This window comes from Hipposideros armiger, unplaced genomic scaffold (genome assembly GCF_001890085.2).
Source record: "Hipposideros armiger isolate ML-2016 unplaced genomic scaffold, ASM189008v1 scaffold_164, whole genome shotgun sequence".
In the NCBI taxonomy this organism is placed as follows: domain Eukaryota; kingdom Metazoa; phylum Chordata; class Mammalia; order Chiroptera; family Hipposideridae; genus Hipposideros; species Hipposideros armiger.
Genome location: NW_017731514.1, coordinates 1004564 through 1029994, shown reverse-complemented (window position 1 = coordinate 1029994; position 25431 = coordinate 1004564). Strand labels below are relative to the sequence as shown.

General features: G+C 54.2%; 1 protein-coding gene across 2 annotated transcripts in view; it reads right to left on the bottom strand.

Annotated features, from left to right (window-relative positions):
• The window catches only part of FBLN1 (fibulin 1), a 78834-nt gene that overhangs the window by 14206 nt on the left and 39197 nt on the right, over window positions 1-25431 (bottom strand). Inside the window, exons 12-16 of one of the 2 annotated variants that reach the window (XM_019651725.1) lie at window positions 23907-24026; window positions 22948-23079; window positions 21076-21199; window positions 8494-8636; window positions 6432-6563 (exon numbers count right to left, since the gene is read on the bottom strand). In XM_019651725.1, the coding sequence (XP_019507270.1) occupies window positions 6432-6563; window positions 8494-8636; window positions 21076-21199; window positions 22948-23079; window positions 23907-24026 (651 nt within the window). Of the gene's footprint in view, window positions 1-6431; window positions 6564-8493; window positions 8637-14353; window positions 14801-21075; window positions 21200-22947; window positions 23080-23906; window positions 24027-25431 lie in introns of those variants that run through there. The other variant, XM_019651726.1, reaches the window with a different exon arrangement.

Genomic DNA, 25431 nt, shown 5'->3' with positions numbered 1-25431 from the left:
GGAAAGGGTTTGGGTGCCCATCAGTATCGACACCCTGCACACCTATGGTGCGCCAGGCACTGCTAGGAGCTTCCACATAATTGGTTCATCTAATTACATTAACTGGCGTCTATAATTAGGGCCCATCCCTCCTAAACCTAATGTATAATAGATAACCATCTCTGAGGGGGGCCGGACAACCATCGGGCTCCATCCGCTTAGACCTTCCTGGGTGCAGGACTGGCTGCCACGCGGCCAGCTAGCCTGAGGTCAGGAACCCTCCAGTCTCTTGGGGACCCAGGGGCCCTCTGAGCTGCCTGGGGAGTGACGGAGAACAGACTTGGATTTGCACACCTCCTTGCCAACTGCAGCTCTGACTGCCGGCCGTGGGACACCAGGCCAGCTCCTCATTGTCTTTTTTATATAAGCAGTGATGCCAGCCCAGCACCCCTGGGTGTTGTCCCACAAGGCCACGTGAGGATCTAACAATTCAGAGGCTGCGAAGGGCTCTGTGCATGGGGGTGAGTGAATGTACACGGGGACGCCAGGCGACTCGTCCACCCACAAGTGATCTGTGAACACAATCTCCAAATCCTGTCCCTGGGCCCAGGATGGCCTTGGTCTGGGGACACAAGGCCAGGCCTCGATACTACAGGGCCTCCCTTTCTCCACGCCAGTGAGTATCAACACCTCAGAAATCAAACCCTGTGTGCATACACATGCGTCCCCACCCCCACGCACATGTACACATGAAGCCACACCTGCATATACCCGCATACACTCGCCCCCACCTAAACTCACACACACACCCATGTACGCTCGCACTCAGCCACACACACACACTCATCCCGTATACACTCACACACACGCACTCAGCCCTGCGTGCACGCTGAGTCAGCCTGGAGGGCTTTCCCAGAAATGAATTCACAACATGGAGTGAGGTCTGAATTTCTTTTCAGATTTGCAGGTCATCATTAAAGCACACTTCTGGCCAGAGAGGCTCCTGCCCAGCCCGGGGCTCCCACTCGGCCAGCATTTGTGAGCAAGAGTAGCTGTCACTGGCCCGGCAAAGAAGCAGAGTGACGTTCAAGGGCCCCGTTCCCTCTCTCAGCTTGGTGGTGTTTGAACCACAGAGACTTGAAGGGGTTCCTTACTCACAAGGGGAAGGGGGTCCAAGACCCCAGACCCCGTGGCCCCTCGCAGCCTGTCCTCTCGCCCTTGCTGGTGCATCCTGAATGCCCAGTAGCACCAAACTGCACGGTGCCCTCACCCTGCTGCCCCTGGGCCACGAGTGCCTCTGCGCCTGGCTCACTCCTACCTGGCTGTCAGGACCCAACACTTGCGTTACCTCTTTCAAGAGTCTCCCTCGACTGCTCCGTGAGGCCAACTGGTCTGCCTGTCCTCTGCACGTCCAACACATTCCATGCACAATTAGAAGGATCTGGGTTGGCGTCTGTCACCCGCACGGGGCTGGGCGATCCCAAGGGCATGGGATGTGTGTCTCTCAATAATATCAGCCTCCCCAGGCTTGGCTCACAGGGGCTCCAAGTGTTTTTTGGACTGCCGGGAAGGCTCGGTGATGGGGCGACAGAGTCTCAGCAAGGCACAGGATGGACAAGACTCAGTGGGAACCAGGGGAGGGAGTAGAGCGAGAGCTGGTGTGTGTGTGTGTGTGTGTGTGTGTGTGTGTGTGTGTGTGTGTGTGTAGCGTGCAGTCACGGGAGCTAAAAGCCCAACCTGCATTTGGCACTGGGGTGGGAGGTCCCCGGGTCAGTGAAAAGCGAGTGTGACAATATTCCAAGCCCCAGGACGTTGAGATGTTACAGTTGAGAGCTGCTGACCTGCACTGGCACTGAAGTTGAGGAACTGAGCAAGACTTGGGTTGGCACTTGACAATTCCTGTAGGAATGATCATCTCAAAGCTTCAAGGCCACGCTTTATAAGTAAAGACCCCTTTTCAAGTCTATATGGTCAAGAGATGAGGTTCAAAACACCACCACGCTGAGGAAGGCACGAGGTCCTGGGACACCCTCTGATTCTTCACCTGGTCAATGGCAAGCCAGCCCAGGTGCCATCTCCCCCATGTAGCCTGCCTCGAGTTGCCCAGGCAGGGGCAGGCCCAGGCTCTGCACCCACAGCATCTCTCACTGCACCCCCCTGTCGCTCTCGGGACTGTCATCCTCCCCAGAGGCAGAGGCTGCATCCTCTTCACCCAGCACATAGTAGGGCTCCAGAGGCACTGTGGGATGGATGAGCCAGTTAACTGTAGCCGCAGTGCCCTCCAGGCCTGTCCGCCCCTAAGCCCTGCGACTCCCGATAGCCCCAAGGCTGATGTTCACCCTGAGCTCGGCCACAAAGGAGTAAAGCTAGTGCGCCAACGTTAGCTCCTTGCAGACCTCCACTAGTTAATCAGAACTGGAAGAGAGGAGTGCTTCTAGAGACAGGGGGGCATCTGAAACTGTCACTCCCATCTGAATGAAATCTACATGAAATCTACATTTGTCTATTTCCAGGATCCCTGAAAAGGTAACACCGGGACTCAGAAGCTATTACCTGAAAACCCCCTTCCCCAAGCACCCCCATTACAGCCGGTACCCTGCAGAGTGAAGAAAGGATCGGAGCTGGACGAGGAAGGCTTTGGAGTGCCCCGAGAATACCGGGGCGCTAATAGAGCACTTTTGCACAGATTGAAATGCATTCTTCATTTTTCGCTGAAAGCTGGTTAAAGAGGAATGCAACGAGACGGCTGTCCAGGGCTTCGCACAGGCAGCAGGCCCAGCCCTGCTCCAGAGCTGCCCTTCTCCCCGCTAAGACCTGGGTTTTAGAGGACACATTAGGGGAAGGCCTGGCCCTTTTAGGTTCTTAGTCGACTCAGGGCACTTTCTTCTTTTGTTATTGGCAGGAAGGGGTTTAGTGGAGAAGGAAGGCAGCCGCCTTGGGGTCCTGGTGGCTTGTACACTAGTTATTTTCCTGGGACACCCAAACTCGTAGCAACTTTGCCCAAGCAGCAGCCATCTGTGGGCTGCAGCTCTGGGTGTTCGGGGAACACAGGGCTCTAGGCCCACTCTGCCCCCAAGCACTGAGTGGCCCCAGGGGAGCCTCCTGCCCTCTTTGGCCCTCATCCAGTAATGCGGATACGCCCCCACGTCACAGGGCTGTGGCAGCGATGAAACGCCTGCTCCTGGCATCCTGGCGCCCACTAAGTGTTAATTGCTCCTTTATATGCGTTGAGACTCAGCTCAGACCTCACCTCTTCCAGGAAGCCTTCCTGACCCTGGTGCCCAGTGTTGGCACAGGGCGTGGCCTAGAGCGGGCAGGTGTTCAGCTAACACCTGTGAGAAGGTAGGTGCTGTAGGAAGCATTGGGGCTTCATGCTGGCTCTCAGTGGGCAGGGAGCCACTCCCCACCCGCCAGGCCCTGCAGGGCACAGCAAATGGGAGGCGTGAGCAGCCCCAGAAAACGCTTTTCCCTCTCCAATGACGTAAAGGGTTTCTGTCTAAGATGTTTGAAATGAGAATTGCACCCCTAAAAACAAATTCCCAAATACCCCAGGCCTGCAGGTTTTCAGTTGCTCAGTCTCCCAAAGTCATTTACTCAGTTCCCTCCCTCACCCAAGGGAGACAACCCCACCTGTCTCTACAGGGATTTGTGGGGACCGAGTGGGGACTCTGGGGTACACGAGGTTGGCCACGGCGGTTCCCAGGCTGCTCACGCTGTGCTCAAGTCCAGCGGCAGAGCTGTCCATCGCAGGAGGACGGACCTGGAGTCACAGCACACACCCATGTGTAAGGCCAGTGAGCGCAGGGTGGCTACCCCCAGAGGTCCGGAAGCTCCTGGGGTGCACAGAAGTTATTTGGGGCAGAAGAGGGGAGGCAAGGAGGGTAAGAAAACCAAGGGAAGAGACTCCAGGCAGTGAAATAAGGCAGCAACCGGCGGGTATAGAGACCAGAGCCCAACCAGAAACACGGCCCAGCTGCCACCTCAGCGAGACATTGACCGCTCTGGCCTTGGTCCTTCACTGGGGACATGGCAAACTCCAGGAGCCCAGCCAGGTGGGGCATCTCGCAAACACACTAAGAAGTGGAAGAGGCCAGGCCCACGCAGGAGGCTGGACTAGAGCAGGGCGAATTCCCAAGGGCCAGCCTGGGCCCTCCCGCCTGCAGCGCCAGCCCGGAAGTCCACAGACCAGGGCCGTGTGACCAAGCGCAGTGAGGGACAGCTGCTCTGTCGCTGTGGCCTTGTCCACATTCCATTCCCAGGAAACGGGGGCGGCACCTGTGGTCGCCTCTCACACTCAGGGGATCTGTTCCGTTCCCCACTCCGCCTGATCACGGTGAGAACACTGGCAGCCCCCTCACCTCTCTGGTCCTGAGATTCCCCCTCTACAAAAGGAGTTGGCAGAGGTGGTCCTAAGGTCGCTATGCCAGGCCAGGATTATCTGCCCCAGTGGATGGGAAGCCAGAAAACAGAGCCTCCCAGTTCGTTCTGTTTGGAGTGTAGATTTAGCTATAAAAATGTGCTGGTGGGCACTGGGTCTGGGCCCGGCCACTGCCCGGCCCTTTGGCTTGGGTCACCAAAGGGAGGATTTAGCTGAGAGCTGAAGGTGCAAACATTACAGGGAACCCAGCCCCAGGAACACTCTGGAAGGCCGCGGAGGCTGGTCCCTGTCTCTGCACACGCTTGTTTCAGCGTCCTATTTTCATGATCTGTGTACCGGGCCGTCTCTCTCCCCTGCTGGAATGCAAAGCAGCCCAGGTACCACCCTAACTCTGTATCCACAGCGCCTGGCCCAGGGCTTGGTACAGGTGAGGGCTCAGGAAGGTTCTGATACCAGCTCCTGAGGTTCTAAGCGGTTCTACCGCTCCAGGGTGGCCGTGTCCTAGCTACACCTACAGGCCCAGCATTAAGCACAGGGCTGGCGTGAGGTGGGTTTCTGGGTGCGATTGTGGTCAGGCTGGTCACGCCCCTCCCTCCGCCCCAGCACACACTGTAGGCTGGACAAGTTGTGACCCTAATTCCTCTTGCCTGTTCTCATTCCCAAGTGCCTGAAGGTCCCTGGAGGGTCTCTTTATCTAACAGTGGGGGATACTGAGACGAGAGTGGTTAGTGACTCCAGGGCAAACAGCACATTTTATGACTGCTGACAGCCACACACTGCATGCCCTCCCCTTGAGATCCCAGCGAGGGCTAATGTAGCATTAATTGTAATTAACTAATTATTCCTGCTGCCAACCAGCGGAGGAGGAGGCTGGGGGTGGGGAGCCCCCAAATGACTCAGTCATGTTTACAACACGCAAACCCATTTAAGAGCTTGTAAAGTTGCTATAAATGGCTCTCTGGCAACAAGGAAATAACGATTCCCAGTCTACAGCTGCCAGTTTAACAACGGTCGGGTTTGGGGCTTCAGCGACCGGAGTTCTAAGATCCAACAGCGCCACCTAGAGGCCATGTTCCAAAATGCTCCGCTCAGGGGGCCAACGGGGTGGACTTGGGTTCTGGTTCAAGACCTCACGGAATCCAGGGCCTAGGAGACCACTGAGCCACTCCTCCCCTCCCCCGTTCTCAGCGGGGAAACAGGCCCAGGTGAGGACAGAGCCTGGCCCTCGGTCGCTCAGCTGCTTTGAAAAAGTTCAGAGTCTAAATCGAAGTCCAAAATGGCAGCTGTGATCATTATCATCCCCCATGAGTTTAAATTCTTTAAACGGTGACAGTTCAGGAAGGTGCTGTGAACCAGTTTCCCAAACGCCCCGGCTTTCTGCGCCTGCTCTCTGCCAGTGCCCTTTTCCCCTCCTCCCCCCTCACCTGAGAAGCCTCTCAGCCGCCACCTCCTGCAACTCTCACCAGCCCCACCCCTCCTGTGTGCGCCCAAGGCACTGCGTCCTCAGAGGGAAGGCTCCAAAGGGCTCCCGGGTCAGAGGGCTGTGCCCATGTATGTGCCATGACGTGGCCTCGGTCCTCTAAGGGACTGACACGCGGGAGGGGACAATGAGCCGACACGGACAAGGGAAGCCCAGGTGACACCAGAGTGCAGGTCCCGACCCCCTTTTTGCTATTCCTTCCGTCACATCAGCTCCCAGTGACTGGGGGACTGAGCCCAGCCCTGAGACGAGCGCTCCACCTGTGCGATCTCATCTGAAATTCACGGTCGTGAGATGCAGTGATCTAGCTAACGCGCCCATTTACAGGTGGGGAGACTAGGCTCCCAGGAGTCGCCTGGGGAGCCAGTGGCACAGCGGGGGCGAGTCCCAGGCAGGCTCTACCACCCTGGCGCTCCTCATGCTGGGATTCGCTGGGAGTTCTAGCCGGGCCCTGAAGGATGAGTGGGGTCAGATGTAGGAAGGGGACTCCGAAGGGAGCTGGGCTGGTCCAGAGAGGTTTGCCCGCCCAATGGGCACAACAGGTTGGGAGGACAAGAAGGCGTCTAGACAGACCTGGACGTCTCAGCCACTCACCCACGGTCATGCCCTCCATGTAGCGCTTCAAGATGTCAAAGGAGTCCCGCAGGTTCCCTTCCGTTATGTCGAAGATGATGTCAGCCTGGTTGGTGGCATACGCTGGCGTGATGGCTCGCAGAAAGATGATCTCTGTGAGAGCGAAGGCCGGCATGGGAAGGGGTGCAGCACTGGGCCCCCGACCCTAGAAACGCATCCTCGGGGAATGAGAGCCCAACAGGAGGGAACCCTGCATGGAGAAGCTGGAGGGGTCCTAGGTTACAGCCTATCTCCCCTCCCTACCAATGGGGTAGCTGAAGCCTGGAGAAATTTAGGCTCTTCCCTGAGGTCTTGGAGCTAATCAGTGGCAGCGCCAGCACTGAGCAGTAGCTAGTAATTAGCCATGAATCTTCATGAAGCTGGGGGGACAGGGAAGGGGGGTGCATGAGGGGACAAAGGGAAGGGCAAGGGAGTAGGCTGGTCTGCCCACGGCGATATGGGTCAGACAAAGCCCTTCTCAGGGTGGGCTGGGCAGTTTGGTGGCTGTGTCCACCTCCCAGACCACTTGATGTGAAGTGGGGCAGCTGCTTCTATGCTGGCTCTGGGCCCTCTTGGGAGCACCCTCTCTCTGGGCCTCATTTTCCTCATCTGCAAAGTGAAGGAGGCAGCTCGCCAGTGCCCACTAAGGGTCCTTTCAGTGCCAAAGGTCAAGGTCCGGATCTCCTGGGCCTGAGATGCTAACAGGTGTCTCTAGCCACGGTCAACACCCTGTAGAACCAACTTAGATCAGCGCTGGCCGAGAGGCCACAGAACCAGCCGTTAGGGTTTCGCGAAGGATTTATATGTGGTTTGGTGGAACCCGTCATTTGGCACAAGGCAAACACCAGTCAGTGATTTTCTCCGACCCAAGTCAGTGCCACCCTGGAAAGATTCTGTACCTCCCCGTTTCAAGAGGAATGAATTAGTGGGTTGGGGGGCTGGCCACCTGCTCCTTCAGGCAACCACATCCTTGGGGAGCCTCTCGTGCCCATGCCACCAATCACAGGTCCTGGCACGTGCGCCCACAGGACCCAGTCACGGTGGGTGAACACAGGGTGTGGTCATGCTGGCTCAACTGTGCGTCTTCCCTGAGAGGGTCGGAGGCCTCTTTCTTATCCCTGTTTCCCAGAGCCGTGCCCTGCGCTGGACACAGGGGAGGCACAGTCCACATTTGGTGAATGAATCGATCCTGGTGAGCTCCCCTGAAGGCCAGGGATGAAGATTGCACAGAGGAAGGGGGCGGCTGCAGGCCACACCAGCCCTGGCACATGGGCTGCACCTGCACCCCCCAAAGCAAGGTGTACAGAGCAGCGCCCCATTCACAGCCATCTGCCCGGCACCCGTGCCCCTGGCCCCGCCCTAGTGAATGGGCACTATGACCCCCCCCCCTCCACAGGGCAGGGCCAGGCGCCCCCTGCAGGCAGGGGCGGGCATGGGAACACTGAACCCTTGACTCCTGGATCCAGTCTAGCCCCTCCGGCTGTCTATCCTCTGGTGTCCAGGGTGATGTTAAAGTCCCAACTCCAAGTTCAGGCTCTCATTTATCCTTGAGCTCGTCTCTGGCCGAGCCTCTACTGCTCCAGCCAGAAAAACCAGGTTTAGTTCCTCAAACACCTACATTCCCCACTTACCCCGAGACGTGTTCCGCTCTGCTTGGCTCCCTCCTCTCTCCCTGCTCCCCACTTTCACTAGGTTACCTCCTATTGCCCCCCGAGGCCCCAGCATGGAAGTCACTTCTTTCTGGAGGCCCTCCCTGACTTCCCAGCACAGAATGATTGGCACAGAATCAATACTTAATTACTACTTGCTGAACGATGGTTACCCGTAAGAAGAGACCCCTGAACTGGGAGCCGGGGGTGGGCAGCATGGTGCCGTGCAGTCTGGGAACAGGGAGGACATGTGGGGTAGAGGTAGGGGGAGCTCTACACTTCAAACCCCAAATCCACATCTTACTCAGGAGTAGCCGCCTCACAGGGAGCTCTCCCAGACGATGGCCTCCCCTGGGACCCCATGCCAATTCCAGACTGTGGGAGTCGCTCCTCACCTTCTGGGCGGGTGAACTCTCGGAAGGTGGGCAGCGAGACGACGGTGTGGGAGATGGTGTGCACGGGGTCCAACACGCAGGTGACATCGTTGGGACGGCAGGACTTGATGCAGCGGACGGTGTCCGTCTTCTCTTGGCGGAGCCTGAGGGGAACCAGAACACAGGAGCAAATGAGAAAGCTGGAACCAGCACCCCTAGAGAGACCAGGGTCCAGGGAGGTGGCCAGGAGGGAGCGGCTGGCTCTGAGTCGGCTCCATCGGAACACTGCAGTGGCCCCCACAGCCCGGCTGCTCCGTGAGGATGCCTCAGGGCCCTTCCTGCAAACAGGATCAGGACCCCAATGCCAGAGACACACCCCAGTTTCCATCTGCCTTCGCTGGGCATAAGTGAGGCTTGGCTGTTTGCCAAATGTACGAACTGCGCTCCAGTTTCTACAGGAGCAAAACACGTGCGTTCATTCACTCTCTCAACAAGTATGTTTTGAGTGCCTGCTAGGTGCCAGGCGCTGGGGACACCAAGGAAGTCCTGTCTTGTGGAGCACTTGGCTGGTTGGGTCGCACAGGTCATAGATGAGGGAGCATTTATATAAAGTGCCCTGCCTGGTGCCCAGCAAAGAAGTCAAATCTACAGTGTCATGTGACAGGTGGGGAGGAGGGAGAAGAGGCAGTTTGTTCCATGCATTGCGCTAGACATATTTTTAAAACCTCTTTATCTTAAAACACAAATGCAAATGAATGCTACACAAAGCAAGGCTATGGTTTGGGTATTATAAAGCAAATGCCTTTATAATCACCACTCAAGTCAAGATATAGATCTCATCAGCCACCTGAGGCCCCTTCATGTGCCCCACACCAATTTCAACCCCTTCCTGTACCCCCAAAGTCACCCCTATCCAAAGTCTCCTAGCAATCGCCTACCTGGATTTCTTTATTGTTTCTATCACACAAGTGTGCATCTCGGGACATGATCATTTAGACGCATCCATTAAAAAGTTTGATGTCTTCTAAGTCCTTTTTCATCTGCAGGTTTCATCTCCATCGTCTTCATTTCCCACAGTTTATCTGCTAAGGAACCAGAAACCTTTGAGCTGTAAGCTTCCAATATCTGGATTTGCTGAGTCAGTCACACGGTGCAGTCCAGCGTGTCCCTCTGTCCTCTGCGTTTCCCGCACATTGGCAGCTGGCTCAGACGCCTGATCAGATGCAGGCCCAGTCCCTTTGGCAAGATGACAGTCGGTGGCACGTCTTCCATCAGGGGGCATGTGGTGTCTGGTCATCTCTCTTTCTGTGATGTCAGCAGCTGTTGATGCTCTAGGCCTAAACCCACTGATACACCAAGGATTGCTTATAGGCTGATTCTTCCATGTCTTTTTCACTTATTACTTGGAATACTTCTGTAAAATGATGCTTTCCCTTATATGCTATCTGGTTACCAGGGGACATGGCTCATAGAGGAAAAGCAAGATCCGTGTTTGATTCTTCCCTTGTATTGACCAGTTTTTAGGATAACGAACTAGCTCACTATCATCATCCAGAGGTTACTAATGGGTTTTAAAAATATCAGTATGAACTCAAGGACTTGAACTATTTCATGGATTTCAATGCGTTGCCATCATTGTCCTTTGCTGGAGCTCAAGTTTTCCCATCTTTGGCCAGAAGCAAAATCAGGTCGGCTCCTGAGTCCTTGGTCCTGGACCCAGTAGCTTTTGAGAGTTCTCTTGCTGTCTGCTCTGACAAGGTGGTGCGGCCTCACCTGGTACTTTTACTGCCCCAGCTATTTCTCCAAGAAGCCTTGGGTTTGGCTTTTGTTTTGTTTTTCAGTGGAAATGGTATTTCAAGACCTCAGTCTGGATAGCAGGGACATTCTTTGTTTCTAGGCCTCTTCAGTGGACATTTTTAAAGACGACAAATACATCACGAGTGCATACTATTATTTCCGATTCAAAACAAGGACCGCACCATTTTTTACTTAATCTCTTCTGTAGTACAAAGGAATCCCCTGTCTTCCATACCAGAATCCTGATTCATAAGAACATAGGAGATGATAGAATATCCCATAATTATTTGTTTAACTTATTCCATATTCTGACACAGTAGTCTCAGAATAACAATACTAAAATAACCACCTCTAATTACTTATATTAATAATTTTTTGGGGGTTATGTTCTCTCCATTCTACCTATCAATTTTAAATAGATGTGCTATATCTATACTATCTGAGCATATAGCAAGTTATACTATATATTTTTTTTCTTGTAACACTCATTTAGTATTAGTTCTCTGAGTAACTATATTTAATGTTTGCATGTCGATAATTTGGCATGTTGAAAATAGTTTGTGCCCTTTGTATACAAAAGCCAGTTTTTCTGGGTATAAAATCCTGGTGTTACATTTTCTTGAGCACCTAATCATTCATTTTCTTCTGGTATAAACCTTGCTGTGAAAAAGTCCGATGATAATATAATGTTTTCCCTTAGAAGTCACTTGCCATTTTTGTATGATGCCCATAGTTTGTTTTTTTTCTTTAAAGTCCAATAATTTTACTAGACCATGTTTTGTGTTGGTTGCTCTGAGTAGATATGTTCAGGTATGTTGTGTGTCCTTTCAATATGGAATTTCAAATCCTTTTTAAAAATTATTTCTGTAAAGTTTCTTGAGTTATCATTTTTAGTGTTTATTCCCCCCCTTTTTTTGGGTTAGTTCTTTAGAGATTTCTGTTACCTGTATGGTGGGTCTCATTTGACTGTCTTCAATATCTGTCACTTTCTCTTCAAGCCTTTCCATCTCTTTTGTTATTTTGTTTTTAATTTATAAAATTTTTCTTCTCTTCAGCTTCTTCTTCTCTTAAGTATTTATTTCTGAAATTGTCTTTTGCTTTAATTTTAAATTATTTCCTGAGTTCCAACACTTCGTTTCTCAGTTTTTCCTAATTCTTTTATTTTCCTCAAAGGGGGAAAAATACATTATCTCATAGAAAATCATACGTGACGTTTATGCATAATCTTGGCTCCTGAGTTTTTTCCTAATTCTGACTTACATTTGTCTTCTATTTTTGATCATTTTCTTAGTGATTTTATTTTGTTTTGATATAGGTTATGATTTTGATCTAATCTGTGAACATATCTTTCTGGTGTATACCCAAAGGGATGTCATTCTATTCTTTATGATGTTTGTTTTCCTACAGAAACTTTGTACGGCATTTAACCTTGATAGTTTTTGATTAAACATTTTTATGTGAAACTAGTTTTCTTGACATCTAAGTAAGAATTATGGCTCACAGTGGCTTTTCTGACTTCCCAGAGCACCCTCATCTGTTGTTTTTGGCAGCTTGCTTTCTGATGTTCCTCTACATTACCTGGACCTTCTTGCTCCGTACTCCCTATTGTCTCATTCCTACACAATTTTCTACTTCATTTCCAGCAATTTTTTTTTTTTGCACAGTGTGAGATCCTGACCTTAAGGGAAGCCTAGTGGCTCAGTTTCAAGAATCTCTAGGGACTAAGTTGCTCCATCCCTTTAATTCTTCCATGAGCCCCTTGCACACACTGGCCACTAGGGTGAGCACAGTGCCTCCCAGTCTCAGCTGCTGTCCCCAAACTGGTCTATTGAACTTTGTAGGGAATACCTGTGGACTCTTGTGGGGTCTCCCACTCCTTTCTCCTGCCTGGATGCCAATACCATGCACATGGGCATTAACTATATTTAAGGGTTCGTGGGGGATACAGCGCCACCTTTAGTTGTAAATGTTTTCTATGGACTTTAACATTTTTCTTATCTAGTTGTTGTGTGTGTGTGTGTTTTGGTTGGGATCCAGAGAGCTTCAGAAACTATATGCTGCATCTCCCCATCTTCCCAGATTCTCTACACTAGACATTGTGGACACATCTCACTTCATCCTCACAGCTTTCCTCTCCACCACACTGCCTCCTTCTTTAGCTAACAAAATAGCCTGTTTTGTACTTGGGAATTACCGGGCTTGTATCCAGGGTTTTCTGAGGTGAGACTAGAATAATAACCTAACCAGCATGAACTAGTCCCAGTAACCCTGCCCTCTGCACAGCATTTGAGGCAGCTGGGGCAAGGGTTCAGAACACAGACCCCGGAGTCAGCCTGCCTTGGTTTGAATCCCGGCCCCCCTGATACCAGCTGTGGAACTTTGGGCAAGTGACTTAACCTTCCACATCTTCATTGTGAAATGGGAATCGTAACAGTACTTTTCTCACGAGGCCACTATGAGGATCAGTTAAGTGCTTGGGACAGTCCTTGCCCACAGTAAGCAGTATGCAAGTGTTAGCTGTTATCATTATTATCATCATTATTATCATTTCCCCTTGGGAGTTTGGTTTAGTACAGAAGTGATGGCAGCTGTACATATCAGTGACCATGGATACGTCCAAGCCCTCTAAACCTTCACTCCACATTGAAATCAAGATCCAAATAAATGCTCAAATACCTTCTAATGAGTGAACAAACCAACACATATTGACTGCCTGCCATATACCAGACAGGGCATCAAGTGTAACTTCATGTAATCTCCAAAACAATCCATGGACAAAGTACCTACTGTGCGCTAGGCACCTTGCTAGGAGCTAGGGATATGCACCGAATGAGACAGATTTGGTCCCTCGGAGCTTTCTGGATGGTGGGGAAGACAAATGAAAAACACAGGTAAATGGGAACTGCAAAGTGTGATAATAAGCATCAAGAAGGAAGTACTGTAAGTTGGACAGAAGAAACATAAACGCAAGACACCAAGGAAGGTCTCTCTGAGAAAAGAACACTTAAGCTGAAGTTTAACCAACATTCAGGCCAAGGGTGCAAAGCAGGTGCAAAGGGCCTGAGGCAGCAAAGAGCCTGTCACTGTGGCCTGAAGGAAGCAAGCAAGGGAGAACAATATGAGGTTGGGCTGGAGATGCACACAAGGACTACATCATGCAGGACCTTGAAGGGCACGTTGGGGACTTGTACAGTGGCTTGGCTGGACTCATGGTGGAGATGGAGAGAGGCAGGTGGTTCAAAGCCAACATTGGAGGTATTGTGACAGAATGGAACAGTCGGAGCTGCAGAGTCAACAGAGGTTCGAATAGGGGCTGTGTGGTCCTGGACAAGTTGCTCGCTCTACCTCTCAGAGTCGCTATGAGGATGACACACCTGCCTCGCAGGATGGGAGGCAGTGCATGTGAGGGACCTCGTGCACACTTGCTGGTTCCCATGAGCCGTGCCTGGGCCGTCCTCTGCCTCCTCCCGGCCCAGGACCAGCATCCTCAGTGGATGCACTGGCCTCGCTTAGACAAAAGCTGCTGCCAATTGTGTTCAGTGTTTTTTCACCACGAGGTCGGGCTTCTCGTCACGACCAATAGAAAAGGGAGGCCTGAACCTCCCGTTGGAGCTTTTTTGCCTCCGTGAGACGCTCAGCTCCAAGCAATAGCAAGGAAACCAAGCTGGGACAGACGCCCGACTCTGCCAGAAACAGGCCATGTCACCTTGGCCAAGCCCTTCCTCTTTCTCTGGGCCTCAGTTTCCACATTTGTAAAATGAGAGGGGACGGAGCTCACTAATCTCTGAGGACCCTTCTCAAACAAACATCACCTTGTCTTCTGGGCTCAACACAACACAAAATGGAGAGGAGAGAATTCATCTGAAATGGTAGACCCAGGCCTTGTTCTCCCCTTGCCTGGAGTCCCTGGCGGTATATTAAGTGACTTCCATTGGCAGACACGCCCAGGCACGTACCCCCTTATGGAAAACACCCCTCGGTCACCCCCCTGGGGGCACCAGGCAGTGGCAAGTGAGGCTCACCCCAGGGTGAGAAGCAGCAGAGGCTCCCAACCACGCCAAATAAAACCAAGGCACGCGAGGCATGTGGTGTGGGATCGCCTGCTACACTTTATTAAAATCCCGGCGAAGAGGGTTAGGAAAGCAAGAGGGAGCCCCCACGGCCCGAAGCAAGTGCTCAGAGCTCTGCGGACACAAAGATGAAAAGCTTGGCCACAAAGGAGCTGACGGTGCCGTGGCGATAGAGGTCCATCTTGACGGTCAGGAGCAAGTCCCTGGGCTCAGGGACGGGCTTGGTGAGGGCCACCACCCCACTGTGGGGGTTCACCTTCCGGGTGCTGAAAAAGCCCTCCTCATTGCCGCTGGTGATGGCCAGCTGCATGCTGTCCCCGGGGACGGAACTGGAGGGGCCCATGCGGAAAACCACTGCGGGCACTTGGATGTTGGTGGGGAAAGAGAGGTGGTAGTAGGTTATTCTCAGAGGCAGCTTGTGGCACTCCTGATTCTCATGGCAAGGCAAGCGCTCACAGCGGCTGCAAGAAAAGTGGACAGAGAGACAAGAAGAGGGTTAGGGCAAACTCAGCAAGCGGGGGGGCAACAGAGAGCAGGGCAAGCGTGGGCTCCCTGGGCACGGCCCCCCGCCGCCCCTCCGGCCAATCCGGTCAACGGGAAGAGCACCCCTCACTCACCTGTGGGAGGTGCCGTGGACCTCCGGGCCGCGGACTCAGGCACTAGCCTCTTCCAACACCCTCAGGGGGCGCTGGGCGGCTGGGCTCAAGGGTTGCGCCCGGAGTGAGGTGTGTCCCCTTCTCACTGGCAGAGCCCCACCCCGGGCCGCACTCACCAGGCACGCCCTGCCCTCTGAGTGTCATCCAGGCTCCTGGCCCCTGTCCCATCAGCGGTCAGGGCTACACAAGGCTCCTGGGTGGGTTGCAGAGATGACCCTGGAAGTGACCATCTCCAGCACTAGCAATGAGGGCGGCTGCCATCTATCAAGTGCTTTGCTATTCCTCATCACGCATTGTCTAGTGTGACCACCAAAACTGCACCGTGAGGGTGGGTTGGGTGCCATTTTTCAGATGAGGAAACCGAGGCTGAAAGAGTCAGTGGCCTTTCCAAGGGTCACAAAGTGAGGAAGCCAGATTGGTGCTCGGGTCGTGAGAACTGTTCCCCATCCCCCCTCACTAGGCCTTGTGCTCCAGGCCCAGGTCCTTCGGTGTCCACAGGGCCAGCCAGGGCTTGGAATGGAGATGGAGATAGGTTCTAACTTCCCATGACAGGATGGAAGCAGGTTTTAATTCCCAGTTATAGTAATTTCCTGTGACAGGATGGTGATAGTTCCTAAATTCCAGTGACACGATGAGGATAGGTTTTAACTTCTTGTGACAGGATGGAGATAGGCTCTAAATTTCCGTGATGGAGATGGAGACAGGTTCTGACTTCCTGTGAGAGGATGGGGACAGGGACTGCCTTCTGCCACCTGAACGTCAGGCCCACTACACTCTGAAGACAGGAAGGAAAGTCAAGGTGCAGAGCGCCATAGGACTGAGCAGTGTGTGCCCCAGCAGCTCAGCCATCTTGACTGGGTTTGGACTCTCCAGGCAGGAGTATCTACTCTCCTCGGGTTCCACCACGTCTCCCTTCCAGCTTTGTAAGTTTCCATGCCTCATGCTGGGTTACTTGGGCTTATCTTACACTCGCATTTGGGAGCGTGGTCTCTTTTTGCATCCTATGTCAGGACTGACAGCAATCCTGTCATTTGCTTGACCGTATACTATTCTGAGCTCCTAGAAAGAACAGCCCTGGAGAAGGGCGCCATAGTACTAAAGGGATGTGAGGGTCAGGAACACAGAAGAGGGGAGTCATGCGTCGGACGGGGCCCAAAGGCTGAGGGAGAGGTAGGAAAGACGGTAGGCATGGGTGCTGCTGAGAGGCAGCCCGAGCCCAGAGACACCTAGGGTCCAGGGCAAGTGGGAGGGAGTGCTCCCGGTGATGTGGGAGACTCTGAGGGATGGGGCCCGACATCTGCTGGTCCATCAAAGCTTCTCCTTCCACTTGCGCAGTTCATTGACCCATATCGTTCTCCTTACTCGACTGATGGGAAGACAGCAGCTCAGTGAGTCCATGACCACACACCACACACACACACACACACACCACACCACACACACCACACACACCCCACACACACCACACACACACACCACACACACACACACACACACACACACACACACACACACACACACACACCCCACACACACACACACACCACACACACACACACCTGCTTTAGGAAGGGCCTGGTGGGTCTGGCCAGCAGGTGGCGCTAGAATCTCTCTGCGTGAGTTAAGCTTTCCCACTTTTGTCCACGGACAGGGCTGTGATTTGCCATGTGGAAGCATCGCCCCAGTGTGTGCGGAAGGCAAGGACGAAATGAAAGGTGTGTGTGATGTTCGGTATAGCTCCCGCAGCCATCACACACGAGAGAGACGGACAGTCCTTCCTCCTCGATGGCTTCCACACTCCCGGACCCAGAGTCGGTAGCCAGAGCACCCCACGCCCCTCCTCACACTGGGCATTTCTGGGCCTGGCTCCTTCCAGACCACTCACTTCCCAAGGGCAGGGCTGTGGCTGTACCTCCAGTACCCGGCACAGGCTCAACACCCACTATGTGTTTAGTAAATGTGTACACATAAATACGACCCTGATTTTCCTGATCAGTTTCAACTTCAATTGTCCTAGCCTGCTCTACCCTAAACTTGACACAGCCCAGAAAATAGAATTACTGTATCTGGCAAACTATCAGACTGGGAAGGGCACAAAAGTCTCCGTTAGCCGGTGTATCTAGATGCACGAGGGGCTGTTGTCACCACATTTATTACAGAGCAGAGGAGGGCCAGGCCCCAGGCGCCCAGGCTGGCATTTCCATCTCATCAAGCACAAGAGAAAAATGGGCCCCAATTTTTCAGTTCAACAAATTTGATCAGAACACCCCAAATTCCATGAAAATGTAATTACTGAAAGCTACCACAGACCAGAGAAAAAAGATCATCAAGGCCCTGGGACACATGGCCACTCTGGCCACCCGCATTACACCCTCAGGCTGAGAGCTGTGCCAACCAAGGCCGCCCAGCCTCGCCTCGCTCTGGCTTCCAAGACCACGAGTCTCAGGGGTCGGCCCTGCTGGGGGGTAAAGAGAGGGTTTTCCGTCCAATCCCAGGCTCTGGGACACTTTGAACTTTCCTCCTGCGGGCAGGAGGGAACTGTGTGGTCAGCATCTTAACAGCCTGTTGGTCCGCGAGGCCCAGCCCTGTGGCGTGTGGCCCAGTCGGCTGGGTCATGCCCCAGTTACCACCCCTCAGCCACCCAGGACACTGCCCAGAAGGAGACTGTGTGGAGAGAGAGGTGAGGCTGAGGCCCAGAGAGAGCGCGCGAGAGCGCGAGACAATCTTACATCTTGCCTGTCAAGGCCCCTGGAATGAGCCGCCCTTGTTGGATGCTAATCAGAGAAGTACTGGCCACCAGGTCCTTTCTAATACAGATTTTTCAGATTTTACAAATTGCTTTCTGAAAGTCACGAACTAAATTCTTTACGAGGGTGTTTGAGGAGGAAGGAAATGGGCTGTAACGTAGAAAAGTCCAGTCTGAGGGATTAGCGGGGCTGAGAAGGTTGGCCCCTCCCACTCTGAAGCTCCGGTCTCCATTTTGCTCACGTCGGTTTACGTGACTTGAGCACTATGTTCATACTAAATTGTCGGTGCTCCCATGGTCCCAGAGTAACTCCCCTGACTGGGAGGGGGCAGCCAGGATAAGACCCTCCAAGGCCCCTCAGTGTGGGATTCCAGGCCTGGCCCACACTTCCTACGTACAATGCTGGCCTCCTGGGGGGTCCATGATTCCCCATCAGGGGTCAAAAAAGCGGAAAACCGTAACCAGAGAGATTCCTGTGAGTGGCCGTGGTGGCCTCATGACCACAGAGCCCTTCAGGAGCCATGTCTCATATTCCCATCAGAGGGCAGAACGACTCAGCCAGTCACAGTCAGCGCAGAGCAGAGCAAGAGCTGCAGCTATCCTTAAGGACCGCCATGTCCCGATTTGCTGTGTCCTGAGAGGAACACAGGCTAGCTTACGATCACCCTCCTCACCACTGTTTTCTAAGCACCAATGCTGGCACTGGGTTGGGCACCTATCCGGAGCTCGTTACTGCCAATCCTCACTAGTCAAGGCCTTGCTAAGCAGGCATTACAGATGCAGAAAGAGCCCCTGGGTGGCCAAGAGACTGATACGAGGTCACGGCACCAAGGAATGGGAGAGCCATCATACTGGCAGTAACATATGCCTCGGGGTGCCCACCCACACACCCCACCAAAGCTGAACCCAGAGCAAGCTTTACGGAGTGGGCTCAGCCTCATAGTCACACGTCACCCTATAGGAACCCGGGAGGGTGACATCCTCATCCCCTGTAGAGCTGAGGACATGGAGGCTCTGAGATGCTCTCAGGACCTACTCAAGGTCAAGGTCAAGGGACCTGGAATGGACTGAGCTGGGAGGCAAACCCAAGCGAGCCTGACTCCATCGCCAGGACCCTTCCTGAATGCCTCAGCACCTCAGCATCCCCATGAGGTGAGAACAGTCATGGGGACACGGCGGGGGTGGGGTGGGGGTGGCGTTTGGCTCACTTGGCCCTGCTCAGATCCGGACCCTCAGCCCTGGGCACACTCCTCTTCCAGCTCCATTCTCCACCCAGCTTCCGCTCAGGCCACTAGGTGGCACTAACGAGCAGGAATGGATGTGACTGTCTCAGCCATCTGCCTGGAGAGGCCTTTTGGGGCCTCATGCTGCCCCTCTCGCCTTTGCTGTGGGTAGGTGCCCACTTCCTGCCCTTACTTATAAAGGATGACAAGCCCTGTCTTCATCAGCCCCAGGAGACAGGCTGATGAACCCATGGGATGGGGACAGATCAGGCCTTGGAGCACCAACCCCTCGGTGATCGCGATGCTGTTCCTTGCCAAACACCCCACTTCATTGCTGGGAACTCCTTCCTTCCCGTTTAATGCGTGTCCACACCCCTGCTGCAGTCCCGCCCTCCACTCCCTCCCTCCCTGCCTAACTCAGTTCCTCCTTCCCCCCTCATTCAAGCATCGCCTATTCCAGGCATCCCCTGCCCCCTCCCCTGCCATGTGGGAGCCCTCCCTGGTCTCAGCACCTCTGCACTCTGCAGCCATTGCTGGTTTTGGTTTTTTTTGCATGTGCTCCTAGTGGGAGGGGCTAAGAGCCTTTACAGGCCCACTGTCTGCCCAGGTGCCTGCACACAGTAGGCTCACAGTGAACATCCCGCAGACGAGTTAAGTGAGTTTCTCCAGCACTGAGGGTTGGCAAAGGCTTCCAGAGTGCATGTCAACCTGAGGAGAAGCAACCTCAGCGAGCAATGCCAACCTGCCCGCCCTAGGGCTTAGCAGGCATGAAGACCCTGCACCGGGCAGCATCCCCTCTTCTGCTTTCATAGTTCTGTGTGAGTTAGAGGTTGACCGCAGATAGCTGGCCTTCCCAGGGTCCTCAAACCCAGATGCGGACAAAGCTCTGGGAGCGAGGGGCCTTATAATGACAAAGGGCAGCACAGCCTCAAAACGAGGACACGGCCTTTGTTACCGGCTCAGCGGAGTGCCACCACCTGCATAGCCCACAAGCTCTTTCGAACGCCGCATACTCACAAACCCAGCTCTCGAGTGGCTTTTCCCTAGCTGGGGCCCTGGAACGAAGCAAGGTATTGGGTTTCCAAGCAGACAAAACACAAGCTGGGGGAACAGAGCTGGCCTGGGGAGGTGGCGAGGCTCTGAGGTTGAGAGGAACACAAAGGGCGGCCGGGAGACTGGGGGTGTCTGAACATCTCCTTCTCTGGGTTTCGACAACCTGGAGGCTGGGCCAGAACCCAGAGCCAAGGCCCTCAGGCTGAGCAAGTGGACCCTGGGGCCTGATGCACCATCCAAGTCACTGACCCTCCGGCAGGAGGAGCAGGCTCAAGGTCAAGAGGCTAAGTCACAGTCAGCCTGGCTGTGTGCTGGCTTTGAGCACTTCCAGGGGCTAGAGGGAGGGGTGGGTCAGGTGTCTACACGCCTGAGATTGGCTCCCACCAAGCAGCTTCTCCTGAAATGACTGACTGGCACTGAATGAGAGTTTCCAAACAAAATGAGGGGTGAGATGGTGTGCGGTGAGACCAGAGGGTCCTCACTGCTCCCTGAGGAAGGGGCCTCGACACCCCAGCAGACGTCCCAGTGGCCTGGAAGCGAGTGAGCTTCCAATGACATGTGGACACACAGCTTCAAATTGAGGACACAGAATCTTCCGTGCTATTCCCACAAATGCACTGGGTTCGACAGAATCTGGCTTTCAGGTGGGTTCATCAGATGTTGATGCTCAACAAGTCGTGTCAATCCACCTGGAGTCGTGGCTCCTGTCACGAGTCAGAGCACGCCTGACATCTGCGTCTTACAGGCGAGGAAACTGAGGCCCAGAGAGCTCTCCCCTGTGCAAGGTTCACACTGGGTGGCGAGAAGGTTGAGGCTTCTGCCAGGCTCCGCACACAGGCTGGTCTGACAGCAGGCCCGCTGACTTTTAGCTCATTTGGAGTCACTAGCTTGGTTCCTGAGAACACCCTCAATGGCATCTAGGGGCCTGAGAACCAGGGGTGCTCAAGTTTCCTGAGACCCCCATGGAAGGGCACAGCTCATTCACCACCTGCCCAGGTTGGGAGCCGGACCCCCAGGAAGGCTGACACACACAGACAACCGTGGGCCGAGGGACTTACGTGTCTGCGGAGCGGCGGTAGTTCTCAGGGCAATCGAAGGCCAGGCAGCGGAAGCCGCCCTGGATGTTGAAGCAGGTCTCGTTGATGGAGCAGTTGTGGATGCCGGTCACACACTCGTCGATGTCTGCGAGAGACCCCAAGGCAGCACGGTGAAGGCCAAGGCCACCCGAGCAGCCTCCACCCACAGCCAGGGCTGCTCAGGTCTCCTACCAGCCAGGGTCGGGGTGAGCATCGTGCCATCCTTGCCCTCCACTGGCTGCTCTCTGGAGCAGTGCCCTGTGCCAGCTCTCTTATTTATAGGCTGTTTATAGAGTATTCACTTAGTATTCACAGTCCCTGGAATAGGCATAACAATTGTATCAGCAAACACTCTGTTGGCCCTGGAAGTGCTTTGCAGAATTCTCTTTATTCTCCTAACAATTCAGTGAGGCAAGTACTGTTACTATCCTCATTTTAGGGAGGAGCTCCGAGGTTCAGTGACACGCCTAAGGCCACACATTTTGTAAGTGAAAGTGGCGGAGCTGAGCTTGGAACCTAGGCAGGCTGGCACCAAGGTCTGTGCTCTAACCAGCCAGCACCTCTCCATGGCTCCCGAGGGGCATCACCCTCACCTCACGTGTGACTCGTAACATCCTAACGAGGAAAGAGAGGAAGCTACGAGCCCCATGTTACAGATGAGCAAACCGACGCTTAATGAGATTCTACGTCATGCCCAGTGTCCGAAGTGGGTCATGTCTGGGCTGGGCCGTGGACCTGGGGAGCCACCCCCCAGGAGACATCTGTTAAGAGGTGCCAAATGCCTGACCTTGGTGGCAAAAACAACACTGAGAATCTCAAAGGCTCAGGCTCAGGAATGTGTTTTTGCTGTGTCTGGCAGGACCCCAGGCTGCGGTGAGGGAGCCCGGCCAGGAGCCAGAAAGTCATCTGCTCCATCAGAAATGTGAAAACAAAGCGACTCCCACCCAGAGCTCAGGACCAGCTGAGTGGGTCCCACCCAGGAAATGCCACAGCTGCTGCCTCAGATCAAAGTCACCTTCTTCATGACCAGAAATGACATCTGCAGAACCCGGGGGACTCTGGAGCCTCTGGGCCACCAGCCCTATGAGGGGGCTCATGAGGAAGGGGCTGCACAGACCCCATGGGACTCAGCTTCTGGGCCCGTTCCTGGAGGTGAGTCAACCTTTCCGTTCCAGGATCGTTCATTCACAAATATCTAGTCAGCACCCACTCTGTTACCAAAAGAACGGTTACAGGTCGCAGGATGACTCCTAGAGTGTTCTTAGAGATGGGAGCCGAGTGGCCCCCCTAATTTAGCCCATGCTGGAGCTGACCCCTCCCCCAGCCCCGGTGGAACCCTCACAGCCATAGTGTCCATATATACAGAGACCCCGGGTTGTCACACGCCCAGACCACACCTTCCCCTGGCCTGGGCGTCTTGGCACAGAGGCCGCTGCCATCTGCTTACTGTTGGCCCTTAATGCCCGGCAGGGTTTGGCCCACAGCAAGGGTTTGTTGGATGACAATGAAAGATTGAACCAACGGCACTGGTCTTCGGGGCACAGACCTCACATTTCCTCCCTGGCAGACATCTTCCTGACGGCTGTCATCCCCTGTTCCAGGCCCCTCAGGGATGCCGAGAGCAGGGATGGAGGGCTCAGAACCCCTGAAGACAGGTGTGCTGGGTGGGGTAGGTGTGAGGGACCGGGGTGCACGCAGGCCTCCCCTCCCCTTTCCAAATGCACCCCATCTGTAGTGTGGCCCCTGAGTCAGGGAAGCACTTCCCCCCAGCTGGGGACTGCCTGGCCTCAAACCCCCAACACTGCAGAGCCCCAAGTACAGCCTGTGCGACCCGGGGAGTTCCACCACACTCACCTTGGCAGTTGCGGCCATTGGGGGCCAGCCTGTATCCAGACGGGGGGCAGCTGCACTGGAAGCTTCCAGGGATGTTGACACAGCGGTAGGAGCAGATGTGGCCGCCGGTGGGCAGGGCGCACTCATCGATGTCTGCGATGGCAAAGCCCACCCTCAGCATCCTGTGTGGACCCTGGCCGGGCCCCGTCACCCCAGTGGGTCAGGCTGGGGCTTGGGAGGGTAGCTGCCCAGGGCCAGCTGGACATAGGAAGCCTCAAAGTGCTGGGGCTGTGGCAGCCTCAGAGACCATCACGTCAGAAGGGGAAACTGAGGCCCAGAGAGGGTAGGATCTAGCCGAGGGCCACACAGAAAATTCCTGGTGTGAAGTGTGCATGTGTCGGGAAGGCGGCAGAACAGGGGGCTGAGCAGAGGGGATAGGCCAAGGGCTTGAGAAGGACACCCAGGACAGGTGCAAGCATGACCTAATGCTCCTTATTATAACTGAGCTAATAAAGAATATCCCTTACATGCAAATAGTAATAATCTGACCAGTCGCCCTTTAAGCACCTCGCTGTGCCAGGCACTGTACGAAGCAGCACTCTGAGTCGGCACCAGGTTTCATCCTCTAATAACCTAGTGAGTCTGGGGTGAACTCCTGTGCTACAGGGGAGCAGGGCCGAGGCTGGGTGAGGCAGAGCTGCGAGTCAGGGCCATGGGCGGCCCCTCCTCACCCCTGCGTCACACAGCACCGCCAAGCCCCGCTTGGGGCCCCTGCACACACGGCAATCACCACTGGTAAGCGTTATTAAAGAAACATTTGGTGAGTGGCACTGTCCCTTTCCAAACCTCACTGTCAATGGTGGGTAAAGTGCACCCCAATAAATCTCAGTTAGAGGGAAAAACAAACCACCTGCCAGCCTGAAAGGGCACTAAGCAGAAGGGGGTGTGGAGGGTGCTCTCCCGTGAGCGGGTGTCCTCACCTTCGCAGGTGACCCCGTCCACGTCGCTGAGCTGGTATCCTCGGCGGCAGTAGCACTGGTAGGAGCCGTAGACGTTGGCACACTCCTGGCTACAGGGGCTGCTGTCGCACTCATTTACATCTGAAAGAGAGGGTCCCTGGGGGTCACTACTCCCAGCCGAGCCCCACAACCCTGGCAGGACAGTGAACACAGCACCTCCCTCAAGTTCACACACAGAGAGGCGGAGGTCCTGGGGTGCGGGGCTGGGACCTGCATGGGGTCTCCCCCAGGGACAGAGGCTCCCCCTCTAGGTCCATGGCTGATGGACCCAGAATCTCTCCATCCCCATCACACTGCCTGCTTCACGCTGCACCACCTCCCGGACGACGACTAACAGCCTCCAGCCTCGGCTCCTTCCAGTCCAGCCACCACCGCCACCAAGGTCCCAGAGTCAGTTCTAATTCTCAAGTGGAAATCTGATCATGTCCTCCCCGCTTTACCTCCCAGACAACATCCTCTGCAGACGAGGGCGGCCCTGCACGATGCAGGTAACATGCCAATACGCAGTCCTCCAATGCTCGGGACTCACCAGGCCACTCAGCAACTCTGGGCTCCTGTCATCTATTCCTTTTGGTGAGAGCAGGGATGGGCATACGTCCGGCCCACCACTTGTTTTTGTAAATAAAGTTTTATTGGCACACAGCCACGCTCATTCATTTACCTCAGTCTATAGCTGCTTTTGCCCTACAATGGCACAGTGGAGTGGTTGCAACAGACTGTGGCTGGAGAAGCCTAAAATATTTACTATGTGGCTTTTAGAGGAAAAAAAAATGTTGCCAGCCTCTGGCCTACAAGTCTCTTCTCACATTTATTTACCGCTAATTCTTAGTAGGGGAGGAGGGGTGAGCAGCTGAGCACGTCCAATAGCCTCTTACCCTACGTGTCATCCTTGCAGCCCCCACACGGCCAGCCTGGCTGCATCTGTTCACCTGCTCACCTCTACCCAGTGTGGTTCCTCATCACCTCCTGGTGACACTCCCTGAAGGCAGGAGCCATGTTCTTGCTACACGCCTCGGGGAGAGGGGTGCTTTATAAATGCTTAGTAGGCTAACACGGCAAGGCTGACCAGGCCCAGGCTTTGTGCCTACAATATTGCTCACTAATGTAGATACGAATGTCTAATTTTCAATCATTTAGAGGTGACCAGGGATCGCACAAGCCATGAACGATAACAACAACAATACCAGCTGTCTCCATATCGCCAGCACACCATCTCACACTGGGCATGTGACAAGCTCTTCACCTGCTTCATCTTGTCTCGTCCTCCTGACCCCCTAAAAGGTGGGTCCTAATACCCCCATTTTACAGATGAGGACACTGAGGCCTAGAAACACTGAGCGACTTCTTCAAGGCCATAAAACTAGCAGAGCTGGGCCGGCCGAGTGGTGCGTTGGTTAAGAGCTGGCTTGGGACGCCAGAGGGCCCCGGTTCGGATCCCACATATGAGGGCCAGTGACACTGCCCTCCACAGCTAAGATGCTGAACA